The 22,973-nt window shown below is 43.1% G+C and overlaps 1 protein-coding gene across 1 annotated transcript in view; it reads left to right on the forward strand.

Annotated features, from left to right (window-relative positions):
• Window positions 1–4,895: 4,895 nt before the first annotated feature.
• The window catches only part of AGBL1 (AGBL carboxypeptidase 1), a 289,485-nt gene continuing 271,407 nt past the window's right edge, over window positions 4,896–22,973 (forward strand). Inside the window, exon 1 of the mRNA XM_074836939.1 lies at window positions 4,896–5,321. Coding sequence (XP_074693040.1) covers window positions 4,896–5,321 — 426 coding nt within the window. The remainder of the gene's footprint in view (window positions 5,322–22,973) is intronic.

Here is a 22,973-nt window from a genome sequence, read left to right on the forward strand (position 1 = left end):
ATCTCTAACTTGTTTGTGTGTCTGAGCCCTGGAGCACAAGAAAAGAAAATTACTGGTCTGAGTCTGTGCAGCACCTGAAGAGAGCCCAGAGGTCCTGCCTTTGTGCTTCTAATCTGCTCCGTCCTCCCCACAAGAACATTAACTGTGGCACTAGTAGAATGCTGGAGTCATGAGTTTAATTTTCATTTTGTTTAAGGATCACATAAACCTAAGTGCACAGGGGAAACAACAATGACATCAATATAAACTAACAAGCTGATCTTCAAACTGGGTTGTCAGTGTAATATGAATGGAAAGGGAGAATCTGTATGTTTAACTTCTGGCCTCTATCTCTGTGTAGGTTTCCTAATTTATTCAGCCTGTGTGTGTTGAGGCGGGGGACCTATTCTTAGAACCTAACAACAAAATTGGAAACTCAACAAAATCTGGAAGAAATGGCTATGGAAAGGTGAAAAATTAGAAGCCTCTGAGATTTATAGCTGAGAATTCGGTTTCAAAGGGGTTTTATTGTACATCTTACATTAATGTAAACATCACTGTCACTTTTGGGGCCTTTCAGTAGCATCTTATGTGTTAATCACTCTTATTGTGCTATGTTTTCAAATCAAATGCAAGTTCCAGAGCTTTCTGTTATACAATTGTACTCTCTGGGCACAACCAAGCTAACCACCCCAAAATTTTAAAGAACATAAAGAGATTTTTTTCCCCCAAGCTTTGTTGTATGTGTTCCCTTCCTCTTTGGGTTGACATATTTGCAGTGAAATTTTTGTAATTGTTTTTCTAAAGCTTCTTCACACAGAGAGGAAGAACCAGATCACTGGGCTATGGTAAGGGCTTACAGAACATAGAATCCTGTAACAGAGGCCAATGTTGTGTTTTAGGTAGGTCAGAAAGCTAAATACTCATCTAACGTCTTATGTTGCAACAGGGAGAGATGATCACCATGTGGTATGAACTGTTCTAGTGCAGGAGGACTGGGGGATTTCGTTGTGTGAGGTGGTAGGGGAGGGGATTCAGGGTATCCAGGCTGCCTGCAGCCATTGCCTGCTTGCATCCATCAGCTCTCACTCCCTTCTGAGAATCCACACAGCAGGAATTAATAGTTCCACACAGCTCTATGACAGGTCCAATTGTCACAAGAAAGAGAACGAAGTGACAATGTGGAAGAGCTCCTTTAAACAGCTTCTAATTAGCTCTGAAGTAATTTTCTGTCAGTGTCCTAATCTGTGAAAGACGTAGTGTGTTGGCACTGCATAAAACCCAACACCCACCTTTCTTCTGCCCAACACATTTGGGGGTGCTGTGCCTGTATTCCCTTGGTTCCCTCCCCTCTTTATATATGGTCTGTTAGTAAGTTTTATTGAGTCCTGCTGATGTGAAAGAAACCCCAAAGCTGTACTGAGTTTGCGTGCAAGGTTTTGTAGTGGGGGGGCAACAAGGGGTGACTTCTGTGAGAAGCCGCCAGAAGCTTCCCCTGTGTCCGATAGAGCCAATGCCAGCTGGCTCCAAGATGGACCTGCTGCTTGCCAAGGTCAAACCAATCAGCGACGGTGGTAGCGCCTCTGGAATAACATATTTAAGAAGGCGAAAAAGTTGCCGTGCAACAGCAGCCAGAGAGAGGACTGCAAATATGTGAGATAAATTCTGCAGACCTCAAGGTCAGTGAAGAAGGAGGGTGAGGAGGTGGTCCAGGTGCTGGAGCAGAGATTCCCCTGCAGCCCGTGGTGCAGCCCATGGTGAGGCAGCTGTGCCCTGCACCCATGGGGGTCCATGGTGGAGCCGAGACCCACCTGCAGGCTGGGGAGGACCCCACGCTGGAGCAGGGGGATGAGCCTGGAGGAGGCTGTGACCCTGTGGGGAGTCCATGCTGGAGCAGGCGCCTGGCAGGACCTGTGGCCCCATGGAGAGAGGAGCCCACGCTGGAGCAGGTTCGCTGGCAGGACTTGTGACCCCATGGGGGACCCACACTGGAGCAGTTCATGGAGAGCTGCAGCCCATGGGAAGGACTCACGCTGGAGAAGTTTGTGGAGGACTGTCTCCCGTGGGAGGGACCCCATGCTGGAGTGTGAGGAGTCCTCCCCTGAGGAGGAAGGAATGGCAGAGACAACCGGTGATGAACTGACAGCAACCCCATTTCCCGTCCCCCTGTGCTGCTGGCGGGGAGGAGGTACAGAAAATCAGGAGTGAAGTTGAGCCCAGGAAGAAGAGATGGGTGGGGGGAAGGTGTTTTTAAAGATTTTGTTTTATTTCTCATTATCCTACTTTGATTTGATTGGTAATAAATAAATCTAGTTTCCCCAAGTCTGTTTTACCCGTGATGGTAATTGGTGAGTGATCTCTCCCTGCCTTTATCTCAACCCACAAGCCTTTTGTTATATTTTGTCTCCCCTGCCCAGCTGAGGAGGGGAGTGAAGGAGTAGCTTTGGTGGGCACCTGGCATCCAGCCAGGGTCAACCCACTGCAGAAGCCTTGCCTCAAAGTCACTCATCAAATGTGTTAACTCTTGGAGAATTTAAGACTGGCATTGATGTTTCCACTGCCTTTAGCATGAATCTTTTCACAAGAGAGGGATGGAGAGATCCCTCTGTGTACTTCCTGGACTGTCTATTTTTTAATATCCATAGAGATCACCCAAAATGGCCAAAAATTCAGTGTTCTAATGGTAGAACACCAGCTCTCTATCTAAAATATGGTATTTCAAGGAATGTGACAGATTTATTTTTTTTAATGAAATCAGACAGTTTTTAAAGAAAATTAAAATCTCTGAACCTGAATTTCCATAGGAAAGGAGTCGATATACCTTCTTTTCTTATTCTGTCTAGTTGTATGTAGAGCATCTTGTCCATCAATCAATGGTTCTCATGGCATTCTCTCTGAAGGGACTGATGTGTCTCCATAATTATGGCAAAGGTATTTTAATCTGGTTTATTTTATAACTTGGTAGTGACATCCTGGGACCCTGCTGGCACACACTGAAACCAAGGAATGTCATGCTTGTGCCACTTGTTCACACATTGCTGGGCTGAGCTGGGGAGGATTTGTCTTACCATTTGCCCAAAGCACTTGATCAATGAAAGTTCTGCAGGGTGTAATGATCATCACATGAAAATAGTTCTTGGCCAAGATTGGACTGTTTTATTCTTCATTTAACTGCTTCTTAGAAGATTAGGGTTTTATCTCCAGTCTGTGATTGCTTCATTGAGATCAGCAAAGAAAAACGTGAGTACATTGGCTGTCCAGGATGTCTGTGTGTGGGTACTGAGTTCTGTAAGCATCTGCCTTGTGCCCAGAGACCAAATTTCATGCTACTGCTTCAAAAATCCTTAGTTATTCATTCAAAAGGGAAAAGCTCCTACTGGAGTGACTACAAAGTCCCACACTGGAATAAAGTACTTATTCAAGAGGTAAAAGACTGAAATTAATGTCCCCAAATTGGAAAGACAAGATCTAACCTTTGTCTTCTGCATATCAAGAAATTGTCTCCACTGTCAGCCTTCAAACCACCCTGGAGTGATGTCTCTCTGGACCAAAAATGCTGTTCTGGTGTTAAGAAAGCTGAAGTGAAATCACTGCATCCCTGAAAAAATGTTTGCATCGGACTAGTTGATGTTTTCACATTGAAAACATTTCACTGGAAAATCCTCATCTAAAACCTCTACTCAACTTCTTTATCTGTTCCTTCTTGTTTACCAAGTTCTTTGATATGATTCAGCTGAAGCGTAAGGTGGACTCTGTGCTCCTAGGAATCTGAGCTACAACTACAACTGTACTACAGCTTGTCTTGTTCACCAGGGAGTGAACTGGGCTCTGAGTTACTATACTTATGTACAGAGATAGGCACATGTGAATCGCTGTAGAGGCCCTTGGAGCAAACTCTTCCCAAGACTGCACCTTGCAGAGGTGGCTTTCCTCCCTGGCCTTTGCCATGCAGCCACAAGATGCCCCTCTGTGGGCACCCCCTGCCCTGTGGGGCACTGCCTATGGCCGCAGTGGCTGCGACTAGGGACAACCGTTGGGGTTGGAAGGTGAAAACCCTCTGTGAGCCTCCGTGAACCCTCCCCACCTGTCCCTCATGCCAGGTGTATCTTCCGTTCGTTGTCAGTGCTCGTTAAGACCGAGGGCATCTCTCTGACTTGCTCTGCCTTCTCCATGTCTCTTATTTCACTGGAACGGAGTCAAATGGAGACGAGTCCACGCACGGTCTGGAACGGATCAGCAGGTCAGCTGGGAATGCCTGTCAGGCAGCCAGCATGCTCCCTCGCTTCTCCCTGGCTTTCTTTGAGGTTTGTAGCTCTTCTGCTTTCTTGTTGCTATTGCCACCCTCCCCACACTCCCCCTGCCACACACCAAGCACCCAGACCTTTCCTGAGCACTTTACTTAATCCCCAGGATTCTTTATATAGGAATTAATCTTCTCGTCACAGTGGGAGAGCTCGGAGGGAGGGGGTACATTTATCTCTCCTGCTGAGGTCTAGAGTTGCATTGCTGTGATTATTGGTGGTAGCAGTGTGCATGTGTCTGGGGATCTGTGTTTAGCTTCTTCGTTTCTTAAACGGCACAGGGGCAGCAGCAAGGCAAGTTGGCAGCTTTGCTTTCTAGCTGCATTGTGTTTGCTGCTAGAAAGAGGGAGTGTGTGTGGGGAGCAGCATGGCAGAACAAGAAGCCAGTGGCTTGCAAGTCCTTCTCTCCACCCTCCAGGTAAGAACAGCTTGAACTAATGAGAGAGGCGCTTGGGCTTGTTTTTCTCTTTAATTCACCAGCAGCAACTTGTTGGGCTGAGGTTGTTCGTACAAGCTCCCTGCTGGCTTGTCTCTAAAAGCATCAGTGTGCAGGAGTCCTGACCTGCACCTCCCACCCTAAAAAGCCTTTATGAAATTAAGTTTCACTATTCGGAGATGAACGCTGGCAATTACTGCTATGCATCAATCACCGAGCCCCGTCTGAGCGCAGTCTCGGCTCCCGAGATCTCACTGTGTTCAGCGGGGAGCGAGGGAGGTGTGAGGAATCGGCTGCTTTGCAATGAATGGGACCTGACAGCGCTGTCAGTCTGCGAGCTCGGCAAGACCCAGCAGCGCACGCTGCTACTCCGAGGGCTGAGGGGACAAGTAAACACATCTGCTTGGAAGCAGCATGTTTCTCCCTGTCAAATTATCTTCACCAGGACCCTTAAGCACTCACAGGGAAGTGACAAAAACTTGAGGCTGAGATCGGTGAGGCACTGGCGTTGGGTGTGCTCAGTAAATACTCCCGAGGAGCAGAGGGAAGTGTCCCAGTCCAGGATCACACTTGTTGGACAAGTTCAGCTACGGGAGGAAGGAGAGGTATCCCTTCCTCTGCCTACAGGCGATCTGCTCGGTTCTGTTTTCCCCCAGCATGGATGCGCTCCTCCTGGTCTTGCAGGAGAAGATGTCTAAGCAGAGGCATGAGCTACCCTGTGAAATGGGGTGTGTGTTTTGGAAGGAAACCCATGCTTCCATGAGCCATCATTTTGCCACGAGGGGTGGGCAGTAATTGCTTTGCCAAGACAAGCTGCTCGCATGAAAAGCATCTTTTAGATAGTTACGGTGAAATGCCAGTTGTCTGTACTTCTCAGGTGCCCTGAGCCCCTGTGTGCAGTTGTGCTGATGTGTGTCGGAGCCCCACGGGGATGGGACTTTCACATCTGAGGCAGCAGAATCCTCTGACTGCTACCTGTGTTGTCAAAACCTCACATGTTGCAGAAGAAGAAAATGGGGGATAGGGTGTATAAAAAGACTTATCCTCCTGGATCAGTCCAAGGATTCATGTCTCCCAGCCCTGTGTCTCAGAAGGTTTCTGTGACCAACCTCAAGTGTGTAGAGGAGGCTATAAAACCCCATGATGTGCAATTGGCTTCAAAACTGTAGTTGTGGGGGCTGATCAGCCTTGACGTTTTTATCCAAGCTTATGTAACTGTCAACAGCTTCTCCTTCTCATGTCATCATCAAACCCTGGTTTGCCCTCTGTAGCACCCTGTGACAGTAAGTTCAGCACACTGAAGAAAATTGTCCTACTCTCCTTTTACTTTTTGGCAGTGTAACTTGCTTGCCCTATGTTCTTACAGATTATTTAATGCATATTTTGTACTAGGTCATGTTTTTGCTGTATCCAAGTTATAGTCCTCTCCTTATTACTTTGGATAATTGAGACCTGAGTGTACATCTCCTGTTTTTTCTTATGCTCTCTAACATTAATGGTTGTGGTGCTCTCTGTATAATCCAGGAACAGAACTGGACAAGGCCCAGGATTAAAGTGGAAGCTGTAGTTTAAAATCACATACGCAATTCATTGACAAAGCTACATGGAGGTCTAGACTAGAAATAGTTAGGAACACTGCAGGTGAAATAGGTTGTGGCATTGGTAAAATCACAAGGTATCAGAGCATTTATCCTTAGTATTACAAAATCTAACCTTGGTACAAGACCCTTGTTTCCAAAAATTCTGTGTTTAATTAGAGAAGAGCAAAAGGCTTTCTTGTTTTATCTTCAATAGATGCAGAAGTTTGAGTGTTAGAGGACAGGAAGTGAGTGGCTGATGACAATTACAGCACCGGTATGTTCTGATTCACCTCCTTCCCCTACCTCCAGTCAAAACATTACCAGCATAACTGTAACACTATCACCTATCTCTGCTACAAAAATTGGGTGATAAAAAAGACCTTTACTTGCCACAGTTGAAAAACACTGGTCTGGGAAATAATAACTTTTGTTGATGTTTGCATTTGCTGATAACATCTCTCCACACTTTGCTATTTTCTGGAACAGCTGTCCAAAACATGGTTGCTTTGTTTTTGTGTCCTGCTGAATTGTCAGTGCTGGTTCATATTCTTTTATTGAGCATGAAGAACATGTCTGCTGCATACAGCAGGTTATTCTCCAGGATATTATTGTGTATTTTCCATTTCTGTTAGCACATAATATTGCTTTGTATGCAGAAAGCTTTCAGGTGAAGAATGAGGGAACATTCAGCCACCAAGCCAGTCATTATGAATGTCAGAATAAAAACATCATTCCTCCTTCAGTCACTCACACGAGGCTAAATTTCTACTTCCCTTCCAAACACTGGAGCAGATTATTATTCTCAGTCAGAGGAATGTCCCCACCTGAGATAGGGTCTATCACCTTCAGCCAGGGGAGTGATGTACCCTATCTCCTCCTGGCATAGGCTCTTTTACTCCTAGTCTCACAGCCTGGCTTTGGTAAGGATGGTATCAAGCAGAACAAAACCAGAACACTGTGCACTTTGTAACTGAACTCCTGCTCTTGTCAGGGAAAGAAACACATTAGGTTTCCAAGTTCTTCAAAGCTGTTCCCAATGCGACAAAGGAGCGTGATCCTCCAAAGACAGCTCAAACCCCTGAAAGTGCAACGTGTTACAGATGTTCTGAAAAGTGACAAGGTGAAAAGCAAAAACTGCTTTCAAAGCGCAGCTGCATTTTGTCACCCAAATGTCACTGCAGGGAAGATGTGACATTTCAGATCTCTAGGTAAAAAGTGCTTCGTTGCTTACAAGGTGCAGCTTTAAAATGCGAATTTCAGATTTAAGAAAAACCTCTCCCTGTCACAGGTTTTGTGTCAGTATGACAGAGCGGAACACTTAGGAGTTTACTGTAGTTTCTCATTTTGCTTCTAACCCTGTTGCTTTCTTCTTTGCTCTCTCTTCTTGACTCTCCTCCTACAATTATCATCTCCCATCCCTCTGGCTTGGATAGTGTTACCCCATTCTGTTCCCATCTCTTACTACAAGACATCAACCTCCTCACCTCACATCCAGCTCTGCTCTGTCTTTAATGCACAGACAGTGTGGTATTTAGACCAAGGCTGGGCTGGTTACCACTCCTCACCCTGCTCCCCTGTCACAGCATGGCAGAAATAAACATCCTCCCCATGTATGGTTAATGATCAGGGAAAAAAGTCTGACATTCCATTTTACAGTCAGCCTCCCTAATGCAAAATCCCAGAGAGATTTGGGATTAGATCTCTTGTTTATTTTAATGCCAGGAGGAGGTATCTGGGTGTTAGTTAAAAACAGCTGTTAGTTGCTAGGAAGAACAATAGAAAACTGAAGCCAACATCTTTCATTGTGTCCCAGAGTACTGAATCCCTTGGGACTGTAGAGCATCCTAGTTCTGACTCCTGGTTGTCCTGGGCCTCATCTCACTCCATCTTCTAACCAGTTAGCTAAATAAGAAGCATTTTAATTCTTCCTCTGCTTTCTCCCTGCTCTCTTCCTTGCTTGCCAGGCCTAGACGTGAGCCTGCTTTGGTTACCCCTGAGAACATCTCCCTATTCCATGGCAGTGTACATCGTGTTGCCTGAGGAGTCCCAGATTTCCTGTTGGCTCTCAGCATGGTTTTCACATGCTTCCTGAAGCCACAGTCCCCGTTTACATATTCTGCAAAGCTGGCAACCCCTGGGGCCGTTGGCAGATCTTTGGCTTAAACTGTGTCCTACTATGTTGAACTACACATGTTCCCAAATGCTATTGTTTGAAAGGTAAGAGGTGAAAATCTTATGTATTGATGGAGGATATTGTTTGTGTAAAGGGATTCTCTTCTGAATGGCTGTGGTGCTCAGCAAGCAACAGATGCAGGGTCCACTGTTTGCTAACTTGAACCTCTCTGCTCCTTTGAGCTGCCTCTTTCGAGCTGTTTTGCTGGCTGGCTGACAAGGCAGTTCTATTGTTATCCTAAAGACAAGTGGGAAGATAACTCTTCTGCTCCAGTGACAATGAATATAAATGTATTTTGCAAAACGCTTTTGTCTCCTCTGCATCCTTGCACTTATTCTGTCATCAGAGCTGCTGAGATTCCTGGCTTTGAGCAAAATAGATGCAAAAATCCCAGGAACTACTCAGCAAGCAGAATGCCCACTGGTTTGGGCTGGGGATGGAAGAGCTTGAAATTTGGATCTGTGTTTTTGGGAGACAGCTTGGCAGGCAGTGCTTAGTGGAATAGCCTTAGAGGGGAAAAAAAAAATCGACTCAAAACCAGATGGCCAATTTTATGTGGTTCATTAACTGAGTTTTACTGAGATTGTTGTACCTAAAGTGAACAGCAGTGGACTTAGTGTCCTCCTATTCCTTATAAAAGTATTTTAGCTTTGGAACAGCAAAAGTAGTGCAGTTAAGACAGTGAGACACTCAGATACAGTTCAAGGGGGAAAACCTTCACAGGGATACTCCAGCACTCTTTTGTGTCTCCACTGCCAATGCCACGTAGGCTCCATGAGCCTGTTTTCTGCTTTAATTGTGGAAGAAAAAGAATAATTCTCTGCAAACAATCCTATAGAGGTAGTGCAGACCCCACACCAGCTTTCAGAGTCACTGCTTGTCCTTCCCACCTCAGCTGTCATCTCCTGTCTGTCTGAGGAGAACCTAAAGGTAGCTCAGAGCTCTTCCCTATGATCCCTGGCTCACCACCACGGGGCACTGCTAAGCAAGAAAGAAGAAAAGAAAGGAGGCTAGCATCCATGTATTAACTTCAAATTCCTGCCAGGCCATGAAAGAAATACTGAGGTTTGGCACCCTTGCGAATCAGCACAGAACACTAAAAGCCCTCAGAGGAAGCTGAAGCACGTCTTGGACTCTGCTGAAACCCTTCCACCATCTGAATTTCACTCTCTGTCCCCGGGCTGGCTGCAGCTGTTTCTCTAAGCACACTGCCAGCTCCTCTGAAAATGCCTCCAGCTGGGCTATCCACAATTTCCTACAACTACATTAATGAGAATTCAGGACCTCAGGGTGCAAAATGTACCCAGAGACTGATCGGAGCAGCAGCAGCTATGGCTGGGCTGAGCAAAAGAGTGTGTTGTAATCCGAGTCTCAGTAGAACCTGGAGTGTCAAACAAGGAAAGTGAGCTTCTGTCTGTCTTCTGCTGTCCCTCATCCTTGCCTAGGATGTCTTGTCCTTCGAGGACAATTGAGATTGTGTCATGAATGTTCCTGGAGACCCCCTTCTCCCTTCCTGCAGTAACGCAAATGTGCCAGGATAACCATGTTGCTAAATCAGTTGAATGCAGGTTTGGAGAAATGGATTATAACCCTCTTCATCTGAATTAATTATGCATAAAATGGCTAATAATCCCACCATGCCTCACATCAGTGTGTGAGAAATAAGGCAATGAACATTGGGAAAAAAATATCTGAAGTTCTGGTGACAACACAGTAAAAAAAATTGAGGAGTAAATTAATAATTTGTTTTCAGTGCAAGGCTTGGATTCTGCACAATAAATAATGCACAGAACCACATGCTAAATGATGAGGACAAAAAGCTACACGGGGTGATTTTCCAGGCAGCAGGCACTGTTCATCCTGAAGCAGAGGTTTTGTGAAATAAAACAAGTTGTCATGAAATTTAGAAATGCAGTTACTCCAGGGGGCCAAATGAAACATCATAAATGCTTTAAAACTGGTGATTCTTAGCTGTTGAGGGCCTGACTTTGTGTTCATGGCCAGGCTGTTTAACTTAGACTATTTGGAAGTAATATTATACCATGTCAAACAGCTTTATATTGTGTATTTTTGTACACTCCTGCATTATAGACACAAACACACATTAAACTTCATTATCTAAGGAGTATATGCATTTGTTTAAAATACTTATCTTTCGCATACAGTATAAAATATATTTAAATACATCTGCTTATCTATTTGTAAGTCAGGAATAATTATTGGTGGTTATCTAGCTTTCATAGGTGTTTTGTATGCCTACAGATATATTTATATATTACATCAATATTTTTATGTCAATGGAAAATTTCCACCTTCTCCCTTTCTGAGGCTTCAATAATTTCCCTCTGTGAAATATATGAAGAGATGTTTTCATATACAGAGAGGTGTTCGCTTGAATAGATCCTGCTTGTGTTTCTTTGTATAGCATAATCTTATTTTCAGTGTATTATGCTGCATTTTGTTGTGATGGCTCAGAGATCTTTTCAACACATTTTTCTGTCGGATGCATTGGTCCAATCATCTTGCCTTTATCTATAATGGGAAAAAAATATCTGTGGTAGAAAATATGTTCACAGACATCTTTGATTTAAAGTTTATTACATTACATTTAGCAAAAAGCGCAAAAAAATTACTTGTATTGAAAAACATGTGGGCTGATAATGGTTAAATTTAGCAGTGTCTACTGACACCAGCAGAGAGTTTACTGATGTGTGTTAACCAGAGGAAAAACATTTCATAAATGTACTGAGAATTTAAGAGATGGGGAGGGATTTTGTGTCGCTTGGTCTGGGATAGCTGAGTTGAAAATTGCTCCTGGAGTTGTTGCTATCATAGGGATGATGCTTTCCTGTGATCATTCCTATTTGTGCCAGGATAGGTAACACAACATGTGTCATCATCCCTGGTGCGATGAAGTCGGGGGGAGGGGGGGATTTATGCCTCTGGAAGTGCAGGTAAAAGCCCCTCCTTCTGCAGAGCTCCAGGAGGAGTCAGTGGGAAGTGCGGCAGTAAGGCAGTGTTTGCTAGTAGCTCCTCGTGGAATGAGCCATGCTCCTGGAGAGAGGTGGCCCCTTTCTGTGTATGTTAGGGTTGATGTAGGCACACCTGAGAATCTCAGGCTTTCACGTGTCTTTGAAAATCCTAAATCCTTGGACATACCATGTGCCCACATGTCATTGGGCTCTGCCAGACTTCAGCCTCGTGACTATGTTCTTCTCACCAGACCAGGATAGAAAATAATTCCCTCTTGCCTTTCCCCGTTCTTTTAATAAGCATTTGTCTCACAGATAGTCTATTTGCACCTGTTTGCCTACAGGGCCTGGTGTGCCATAGGATAGAAGCGCTGATCCATCAGCTGGGGCCGCTCTGCATGCTGGGCTTGCTGCTCATCTCTTCCAGAAAGGATGAGGGGATGTGATTCTTGGGCAAAGCAGGCTGATTTCTGTCCCCGGGGGATTGTGAGGCCAGAATGCGCCTGGAAATTGTTGAGACATGCTCTTTGAGAAGGAGCTACAACCTTCTCCAGGGAGACCAGGAACAGTACAAGCAATCTGACAAGACAGTCTCCCTTCTCCTCATTGACAAAACCAAGTTAGCTGCAGGAGGTGAGGAATGAGTGTTAGGGGGCAGCCATATGCTATGTTCTTGTCGACTAAATTGTTCAGCTCACTTGACATCCTGGTGGGTCATCAGTGCCTGCAATCCTGTAAGATATGTGCACAACAGAAAGGACTACTGCACTGCTGTTTCAGAAAAGAGAGTTTAATTTCAGAAAAGACAGTTTAATTAAAGATGACTTTGAAGCAAGAGTATGAGTCCAAACCACCCTCAAATATTTGTAGACCTTTTCTGTTACAATTTAAAAAAAAAAAACCCACCTGCTTTTTTCTGATTGTTTCATCTTTGTGAGAAGTTGACCCAGATATAGCCTAGGTGCATTCTCTGGGTGAAGATTCAAATCTCCAAGAACTGGATAATCTTTTGCCTTTTCATTCAGGGAAAATAATTTATCTTAGTACAATTTTGGGAAGGAAAGTCTGATGTGATGGAGAGTGCTCCTTAAAATAGGGAAACCTGGTCATTCTCCACAGGTCAATGGCGACACACCACATTCATAACCATGACTTAGTATTTCCTCTTGATCTGTTGTGCTGTTATGGCCTTTGTTTTACTGAGTGGAGAGCTACCATATTATAAAGAAATCAAAGTTTCAGAAATCAAGAATCTGTCAGTGATTTCATAAGATGTCTTCTAGAGAGGACAAAGAAAACATAGTAGAGATCCTTCAGCTCATAGGCAATACTAAGCTACAAAAAAAGAGAACAAATAGTTTAGAACAGCTGTTGACTGATAGAACAACATCTGTTTGACAAAAAAAATCCATGGACAAAGCTAAACCTCCTTCCCTTAGCGGGTTTAGAGACAAGATTGGGTTTTTTCTCCTCATGGTCTGTTCTCCTGAAAGAACACAGACTTATTTTCAAAAGGTGATGTAGGCTGAGGTGGAATTAATGAGAACAGCAAAACTTTCATGATGATCCTTATTAGAAAGTTGAGAAATTCTGACACAGAAATACTGTGGGAGAAATAACTACTCTACCAAAGAAATCTTGGCTTTTTTCCCCTTTTGACAGGGGATGCTTTGAAGCCTAAGCATATATTTTTCTGACACTAGAGCTATGGAAGCACCACAGCATCGTGTTTTACTGCAATCAACTTCTGTGAAGCTTTTTATGCACATTAATTTTTGGTGTAATTTACAGGCAGAGGCTTTCCACTGGACCCAATGGGATTTTGATCACTGTAGTAAACAGAGACAGACTCTTTTCCTGGGCCCATCTGGTCTGCTGCACTCTGTGCTACCTATTCCCTTCCTTTCAAAAGAGAGAATGATGGTGTATTGACAGCTAAAGCAGGAGTCCTGGGCTTTATTTCAGGAGTGTTACAAATTCCATCAAACTCATTTAATGTCTGTGCCTCCAGATTTCTGTATTTGGTCAGTAAATTGAGATAAAACTGATCTGTCAAGTTAGGGCAAAGGGAGTCTTAGTTCACATTGCCAAATCAAAGAGTGGAACAACTTACTCCCTGAGCAGACGACACTCACGCAGCCTGGGTGAAATCAGTGCAATGCCTGTGGTCCTCTGTCATCCTCTGTTTTTTTATGAGATTCCCGCTGAAAGGCCAAAGCACCAGATTTACGGTGAAGATAACGTTGGCCCTCCATTTTATTCAGGATTAACCTGGCAAGTAGAAGTGTGACAGGGAGGGAAAGAGATCCTTTCCATACTCAGTTTGCTTGGCATGGTGAATGCCCACCTGTCTGCACTGCAAAGGAGGGGAGGAGGGAGAATGGCTCACCTGACCTTTCCCTATGATTAAAATGCTGATCTGATGAAGTCAGGGGAACAAACTGAAATGCCTCTTTTGACCCTCCATTTTTCCAGGAATAAACCAGTGCCATCCACATGGAGACAGTTGCTGGAGAAGCTAGGGGAAGGCAGCACTACTGCCCTGATTTCTCTGGCTGCTTCTTTGGGAAAATCTCCTGCATTTGAGTGGCCTCTTGCCCTGTGCTAAAGTTCTCCAAGTGGGTGAGAGAGCTGGAGATGACAAATGAGAAAGAGAATGTGTGCCTGGCTCTGTTTTTCTTTGACAATCTCCCTTCCAATAGGGTCAAGGTCATTTGATCTCCCCATAATGCACAGGGATTTCAAGGGAAGAGCTGGAAGCAGAGATACATTAAAGCAACTTGCTCTCTGAGATGAAAACCATGCTTATTAGTGGTTTGTTTCAAAATCTCCCACAGCAGCGGCTGTATCTCACTGACTGCAAACTGGAGGGTTTTGTCTAAAAGGCAGTTGTCTGAGTGGCTGGCTAATCAAAGAGTTGGAAATCTTAGTTGAGTTCCTCTGCTATGTCCTAACAAAGTCTGCAGACCACTGTTACACCAACAGGTCTCCTTGAGAACATGTTTAAATAAAATAGGACACAACAACTACTTTTTGGTGGTCTCTCCATGCTGGCAATGGATGCAGGTATTGGAGGTAGACTCTGACATAGACCAAATCTCCTACTGGGTATTTACTGAAGAATTCACCTTTCTCTCAGAGATCAGCCCATCGTGACATCAAGACTATATTTACTCAGATCTCAGTGAGACACGTGTGGGTCTATGGAGAGATCAGAGGTCCCTCCCCATTGCTGTGCCAGCAGCAGAGGAATACGTGGATGCTGCCAAAGGTCCCTTCTTCACAAGAGTTGTATGCCATCACATGTTCTGTCCATTCCTGTGTGGGAGTGTCTCTGGAGAGACAGCCCAAGGAATTTGGCCTGGTGAGGTCCACAGGGCATCTCAGTAGAGTGATGCTAAACAGCGTGTAGAGGATGGCACATCAGGAGACACCGTGCTGCTTGCCTCCTGGGTCAGGATGTGCTGGGTCACTGCTGCCCCTCAGACACCCATGGGCACAGCAAGTGTCAAAGTTTGCTCCGCTGTAGAAGCACCATGGTTTTGCTGCACAGAGAAAGGCACCAGTAGGAGTAAGAGCTCTCATTCATCTCTCACTTGTCCCAGATCTACATTAGCCTGGATCTCAGCTCGGGAGCCTCTGAGAGGATAGTGAGCTCGTATTTTTAAATTTAACTCCTGTCACGTTTTCCTGGAGCACAAACACAGCAGTGGGCTCATTGACTGAGCTAATAAAATGCCTTTTAGCTTGACTGACCAGCACTTAGTTTACAAGTGCTTCTGAGCTACTGAATTGAAGTAACAGGGGCTGAATAAAGCCCCAAACATGTCTTTCTTTAACATGATGGCATTGGCTTGCTGCTGCTGGGTGTCTTGCAAGGGGTGTAGACTAAAGATAATAAAAAGCTTTGTTACCTTCTGGATGGAAAATGACATACTACTGTCATACCTTTAAAAACTTGGCAGCCTGTTCAGAGAACTGAGGGCTTTTCTTTTAAGAGGCTGCTATTTAAATCTAGACAGATGGGTCTCAGCAATGCAGTTAAACAGATGTTCTGCTTTACATTACTAGTAATAATACTTTGAATCATTAGAATTTCGAAACAGAGTTTGCTGTTCATTATGGATGCCGAGTTTCGTTTGTTGTTTGATTTTTCACTTAGACTGGATGGGAAAAATAGGTTCGTCATTTTCACTTTCAGGTTCTAAGAAAATAAGCTGTGACTAACAATAGTTATTAGTGGTTTGTCTCCACTACCCATACCTCAATCATCATTATTAAGTGTTGATTGATTAAAGGTATTTTCATTGCTGTTCCAGAAAGCACTTTTGAAAGTGGGGTAGATTGACACATAAGGACACTTGTCTTGGCAAAAGGAAGGACTGGTGTTTTTCTAAACCAGAATGTACCTTATAGCGATCCTTTTCCTCAGCCTGTATAAGTCAATGTCAGACTAACGTGTAGCAAATGGGAGTGTTAGCACTGGAATACAAAGCCCAGACTGAGGACAGCATTATCCTAGGCAACTGCCAGGACAGAGGGAGAGTAGACATAGGGACTCTTTTGGCTTTATCATATCCCAAGCAGGAATATCACGGAGAAGGCAATGATAGCAGCATCTTCATTACGGCTATTTATTTCCACATGCACATACTCACATTTGCTATAGCATTCAATATCTGTGGTTTTATTAAAAAGCAAGTACATCTGGACATTTTCCAAGGATCTTCCAGACTCATTTGTACTTTGAGAAATGCCATTGCTTGAAAAAACTTCATTAATTCCCAAATGCACTTCTTCTTTGAAAGACAGTGTTCTCTGGACTGACACCCATAAAATCTCACAAAGAAAGATAGCAGCATGCTTCATGCTGCTCTTTCGTTATTAGTAGTGGAAAAGAAAACTACAGCTGAACAGAAAACCAGATCCTTCCCTATTAAGTTTGGGTGGCAGTTTTGTTAAGTAGTTGTAACAAAGTGGCATCTGAGTGAAGCATTAATATTTTAAAATAGTTCACTAATAGATGAAGGAATATAAAATATAGGAATAAATCTAAGAAACAGCAATAAACAGTAGATGCTAACATGCATATAGAGATCATTGTGCAAGAATGGTTAATGCCTTATAGAAACTTATTAAGAGAGTGTGAAAGACATATGCTGGGATAATTTTGGCATTAAAATAAAAATAGATTAAAAAGAGGAAAAAAGTGAACTATATAACATTAAATCCAGTCAAAATCTTTAGGTGTCATAGGTAACTTATTGTGAAATAAGAGATGAAACCTGAGAGAATTTATCTGCAGTAGAAACTACAGAAAGAACATTAGAATATTCAAAGGAAAGTCTAAAAGCCTTTTGCAGAATATCACGTGTTTTGATTTATCTCAAAGTTTCCTCATTCTTTTAACAGTTCCAATTTGACAGAAGCATTTTAAGGTTATATAATAATGTGTTTTACCACCGGTTCTGCATAATAAAGTAATTGCTCTATTAGAGATGCATTAGTGAGAGGAGCAAGTGACACAAAAGAACTTGGTATCAGGAGGAACTTCTGCAGAAGGACAATCTTTTCTTTGAGAACATAGAGAGAACTTTGGCATGAAAAAAGAAAGAAAGAAAAAAGCAATTTACTTTGCCAACAGTATCCAAGAAATTGCAGTCTATCGGGGCATAATCCCTGCAGATATCTGGATGTGAATACATTTTATTAGCTTGACACACTAATGGTTTGGCACAGACATGATGAACAACCTTGCTCTGAAGTGAGGTGAAACACCTTGGAGTCTTTGTGACACAGCAGGTAAAGCATCTTTGGGAAAGGGTCAGGTCATGGTCTATATGCTTCTTAATTCCTGTATGAATTAATTAAATGGAGTATTCCCTTGTCCTTGGGCACAAGGATGAATTGGCTCGTAAATAGGGCTAGGACCCACTGGTGGTGAGTAGCCCTTTCTTCTCCCAGTCTGGCATTAGAATTCCTTGCAGGGGATAGGTCTTTTCTGCTGTACTTACTCCTGGGAAGTTGGGAAGAGAAGACTGATTTTAGGGAAGGAAATCTTTGAACCCCCAACAAATAAATGGAAGTGTGTGATTGAGAGATATAATATTTCTGTGCAGACAGTGTTTCTGTTTCATTCTATTGGAATAGTTATCTGGGCTCTCCCACCGATCCTCTTAGGTATTGACTAAGTGAATTTCCCACCACAGGGTGGTATTTCCCACCAGGAAAATAAGGGACAATGAATCTGATCTTGATGAGGGATGCAGTGGGGCAGGTGTTAATTAATATTTGTGAAGAAATCTGTGATCCTGTGATGAAAGGTGCTATGTTAGTGCAATTTATTGCATTAAATATAGTAAGATTCCTTGGCACAGATGATTTCCACCATGTTATTCTGCAAGTTATTTTGGCTAGAGATCAGCTCAGGCCAAGCTGTTACATCTCAACACCTTCAGTGTTTTGAAGACATTGAGATATAAGTTTGGAATTTGCCCATCTCTGCCTTGAAGCAGTTCAGTCCCACAGAGTGTAGCATATATCCTTCAAGAAGAAGCCCTGAAGCTCAATGAATAGGAGCAAAGCCTTGTACAGTAACATGTTAGAAGCTGGCTTTGAGGCACTACTTTTGCCCAGTCACCTGGACGAGCTACCATCTATTGTCAAGGGTATGTAATCATTACACCCAGCAGTGATCTGGTGTGTTACTGAAAAAAATATTGCAGGTTATCACAACCAAGTGTAAACAGAATGAGAAAAAACATACCTTCAGGTCACTGCAGGCCATGAAAAAAGCCACACACCTGACTACAGCAAGCCAGAGAGAGGGACTTTTTTTTTTATGAGTATTTGCTATATTCCCTGGTATAAAATCCACAGCTGCTGCTTTGGGCTGATGCATAGAGCTTGACTTGGTGTTAAGCATCAGCAGGAATGAAAGGGGCTGGTGCCTGGGTAAATGGGGTGCTAGCCATGCCTCACAGGGGCATGCAGGAGCCAGCGAGAGGGACTCATCTCTCTGGCTTGGGAACAGGAACAAGAACTTGTTGGACCACGTGTCTTGTTCTGGGAGGCCCCTTGGCTGCCCTGTGTACAGTTTGAGGGCTACGTGATCCCACACAGCTGCGAACGCCTTTCTTGCAGGATTAAAGAGGTCACTTAGGACACTACCCGAACAGCAAGGTCCTCCTCTTGGAGTCTTTAAATAGCTCCTTTCCCTTCCATGTCTCCTTTGAGTTTCTTGGCTTGCTCAGGCCTATCTGACTCCTCAGCAGAGGAAATCCAGATTAGACCAAAGAAACGCACTTACTGTTCACCACAGAGGATGGTGATGTCTGTGGTGGTGCTGAAGATGTTTGGGTGGGTGTTTTGGGAACAGGGGCAACAGGACCATAACTTCCTGTGGTCCTTCTAAAGCCAGATGATGGTAGTATTGTAACGAAGTGTTTCAGTAATAACAACATTCAGGCTGTAATCACTTTAATTTGAATACTCCCTTATTCTGAGGTTGCCTAGTGATATTTCAGAGATCCCTGAACCCTTTTTTTCCCCTCAGAAGTAATGATTTTATTTTTTTTCTAAACCTCCATGTATCCAATACTGTAGATAATAACCTTCCAACAAGAAGAAATCACGGTTAGCTGGCTGAATATTGATGCTGAGGATGGGAGCACACAGACAAGAAACTCTCCAGGGTATTTTGCTCTCTTATTTAAGTGTGAATTTTTAGCTCCACTTAAATTAGAAAAAGCAATTTACTCTGACAAGGCACAGAACATAAGGCACCAAACCTGGCTTCACAGTTATTGTAAGGCTGGATAGTCAGCTGTGGGGAGAAGATATCCAGCTGGGAAATCCATAATGCCAGCAGTGAGCGGCTGTGCCCAGCAGTTGGGTCTGGTACACACCTCTACCTTGCTGGTGGCAGAATGTTGAGAGGGGAGTCTCTGATTTAAGCATTAATACAGTTATTAACAGCCCAATAGTTTCTAGAGGTCTCAGGAGAGAGTGAGGACTGATGCTGCTTGGCCCCTAACCTAGTCTTGATTTTAGCTGGTATTAATTTTGCACCAAGATTTCTCTTTGACAGGCTTTGAGCGCAGAGAGTGAGAAATCTTACTTGCAGATGCAAGTCTCATTACACAGACAGTTAGGCTTCTGACTGCTGCTATTTGTGTGAGCAAATTTATTAAGGGTAAGAGAAGAAAGAAGGATGTATTTTGAACATGTCAAATCCCGCTTCTCTATTTAGAAACAGGCTATTTAAAACCAACCAACCAAACAGACAGACAGACAAACAAACAAATAAACAAACAAAACCCCTGGAACTGGACATCCTATTCCTTGGTCTCTCTTAAAAAGAACAGGTCTGGACGTTTTTTAGCCCAGTGCAGCAATAGCTTTTCTTTAAAAACAGGCCGTTTTGTTTATTTTTTCTCTTAAGCTTTGTGAGACTATACTCAACAGTTAATTTAATAGGTTTATTGGTAGAAATCATGGTATGCATTGTCTTGCAGGAGTGACTTCTTTAATTTTGCATTTATTATTTTTGTGAGTAGAATAACAGCTTTCTATATCTTTCCCCAAATAAAATATTTATTAGTAAATATTGCACCGCACAAATTAATACTGTTTGATTTCTGGCTGGGCATCCTCCTTTTTTTCAGCATTAATGCTCAGACTCACAGCAAACACTCTCAGTAGTTTGCATGTCTCATCTGGAGAAATACTTGCCTTCGGCAAATACGTGAAAGCCCGAGAGCTACACAAAGACTGAGTTTACCAGGAGTCTTCTTTTTAAGCCAGCGCTAAAAGGAGAACTGCACTGATAGCTGTTGTCCTTCAGGTGGGACAGGAAAAATCCCACCTCTGTTGGGTCTTAGAGTCTTGAGGAAAACGTCCCAGGAGACTTCCCTGACGAAACAAAATTACCTGTTACTGCGTCTTAGTTGCAATTCTATAATCTTGTCTTGAGTAAATAACAGCTTGTCTTGGCGTGTTCCCAGGAGCAGGACAAGAAGACAGGAATTCCTTCCCTGCTTAATCGTGGGTCAGCAAAATAGCCTGAGCTGCCAGTCAGAGGATCTTGGGATCAAGCTGTTGTCCTCCAAACCCAATGTCACTAACTAATCGCTTGCTGCCTGTAATGTATCAATGACTATGCACTGGGGTATTTTTTTTATTCCTGGCTTTCTCTGTCCTCCTGCTGTTTATCTATGAGGAACTTCATCCAAGCTAACCAAAGCCCTGTGTTTCAGGGATTAATTCCCAGAAAAAGCTCAGAGAGGAACTATCAGCTGGGAGATGATTAAATTCATCTGAACTCAGTCCTGTGATACTCCTTGTTGGGTGAGAAAGACAGCAGGCTTTGCTGAAGTAAGGCTAAGATGAGGGGCTCCAGCCAAAAAGTACAGCCATGCTTGATGTTTTAAATGAAGTTTTTTGCTACTTTAGCCTTTGTCCAGCTTCAAGCCGTGAAAGGCAGCTACAGAATATTGTTAATAGGTAACAATTTGTCTCTAACTTTAAATCCTTTCAATGAAATCCCACAGGAGGTTGGTGATTTTGTAAACTAACTTGAGCCTCTGGGAACTTTCCTCTGCTATCATTCCACCCATATACCATGAATGCCTCTTCGTTAGTCTGTGCGTGTATAGATGTATCTAACATTCATAAGTGCTGGCAGGAATGGAAAATATTTAGCAAGAGGAATTTTGCTTCTCTCCTCTCTTTGCTTATGGTTTGTTCTTGGACCGTCAAACATATCTTTCAATAAAAATAACTAATGTGTTTATTTAAACCAGAGCTGGGTAAGTAATTTGCATTAAAGAAATTACTCTATTCATCTTTTTTAGATCAGGCACAAGTTGTGATTTTCTCATTTGTACTTACTGTTCAAAAAATTTACTGAGTATTTTTTTATGAATGAATTTGTTAGCAATTCATCCATAAACAGTTTGGTATGAGTATTAATTTAAACAATTGATTCTAATAGATTTCAATGTCCAAATATCTTTGATGGCTGAAAATCTCAAGCTAATTAGTCAAAATCTGCGCTGTTTCTTTCCAACAGGCAAGTTGCCATCTTGCAAGACAACAGCAACTTTAGGGTTGTTTTTTCTGTGTTGTCTTGCTATTATAAATTGGAGCTGTGTTCTTATCCAGTATTCTGTATTATTCAGTGGTGCCACTAAAGCTATTGGGAAATATGTTAGACTTTGTAATGGGACTAGGATTTTTTCCACCATTCCAGCAAATGCACAAGTCATCCTATTCCTCACTAGTGCGCTGGAGGAAGTTTTAGTGTTAAACTCAGACGCAGTCAGAGTTTTACTGTTAAAATATCAAGAGTAAATACTCAGGTAAAATATTGGACAATATAACCCAGCTCTAATTTGCACATTTTAAAGGTTGATCTTTCATGTTCCCTCAAGTTCTTTGTTCGCCTGGGTCCCTGGATAAAGTGCATGGAAAGTCAGAGGATATCTTATGTCATCACTATTTGTGTTAATGGCTTAGGAAACCCACAATCCAATCAGTTAAAATAAACAACCCAGTGTAATAGGAGCATAAATCAATGAAGACTTCATTACTGAAACCTTAATGTGTAATCCATCCACCTACAGAGGAAAGGGATACTGAGAGGCAGCAAGACAAAACCAGAGGACAGTCTGATTTAGGCAACCCTGATATTTAAAAAGGTGCTGAGAATAGTAACTTCTGGAGTGAATAAGTTTGGTGGATACTCATCACTCCTGACAGCCTGCCCCTGACTATTAGGTCTGTCCCTATGCTAAAAAATGCCAAGAAACTCTTGGGAAGAGAGTTCTAATTGCTCTTTCTTTGCTCTGGGAGACTTGAGACAGCTCAGGACTGTGGACTAATGAACAAAGAAATGAATCAGCAAGATTAACATATGACTAAAACTATATGTGTTACGAGAAGCAATTCAGAACTGCTCTCACCCTGCTGCAGACTTTCCTCTCTGTGTGGTCCTTTGAGCCAGTAACATGAATTTGGACCCCTTCTCTAAGATGAAGGTGGCAATACTTGGTGAACTGAAAGTTGATGGATTTCATTAAAGCCATGTATGCTGTTTGTCTTGTCTTTGAAAGAAGCAGTAATCCTATCATATGGAGCCTTTTGATTTCAACATGGTTCATAAAAGGGCTGAACTTTTATGTTCAGTGCAGAGACCTCTGCTTGTCGAGCTAACGTAGTAACAAATAGAAACCTCAGGCTCTCGCTTTGGGTGTAGGCCAGCTCTGAGATGGGGATGAGATATGCACTTTTTCTGTGGATTTTAGCTGACAACAAAAGTAAGGTGAGTCTTTAGAAAGGTGGCAGTGCTCAGAGACCCTCCTCCCCCGAGTCCCCCGTTCCAGAAGTGATTCCTTGCCATTTGCTCCAATCTTTCACCTCACCTGACTCCTCTTTCTTCCTTCCCCTTCCCCTGACCACATACTTGTGCTTTTGTCTCACTCCCCTGCTGATATTCTTGTCCCTGTTGCTCACTTATGCCAGCATGAAATG

This window comes from Strix aluco, chromosome 12, assembly GCF_031877795.1.
Source record: "Strix aluco isolate bStrAlu1 chromosome 12, bStrAlu1.hap1, whole genome shotgun sequence".
NCBI classification, from domain to species: Eukaryota; Metazoa; Chordata; class Aves; order Strigiformes; family Strigidae; genus Strix; species Strix aluco.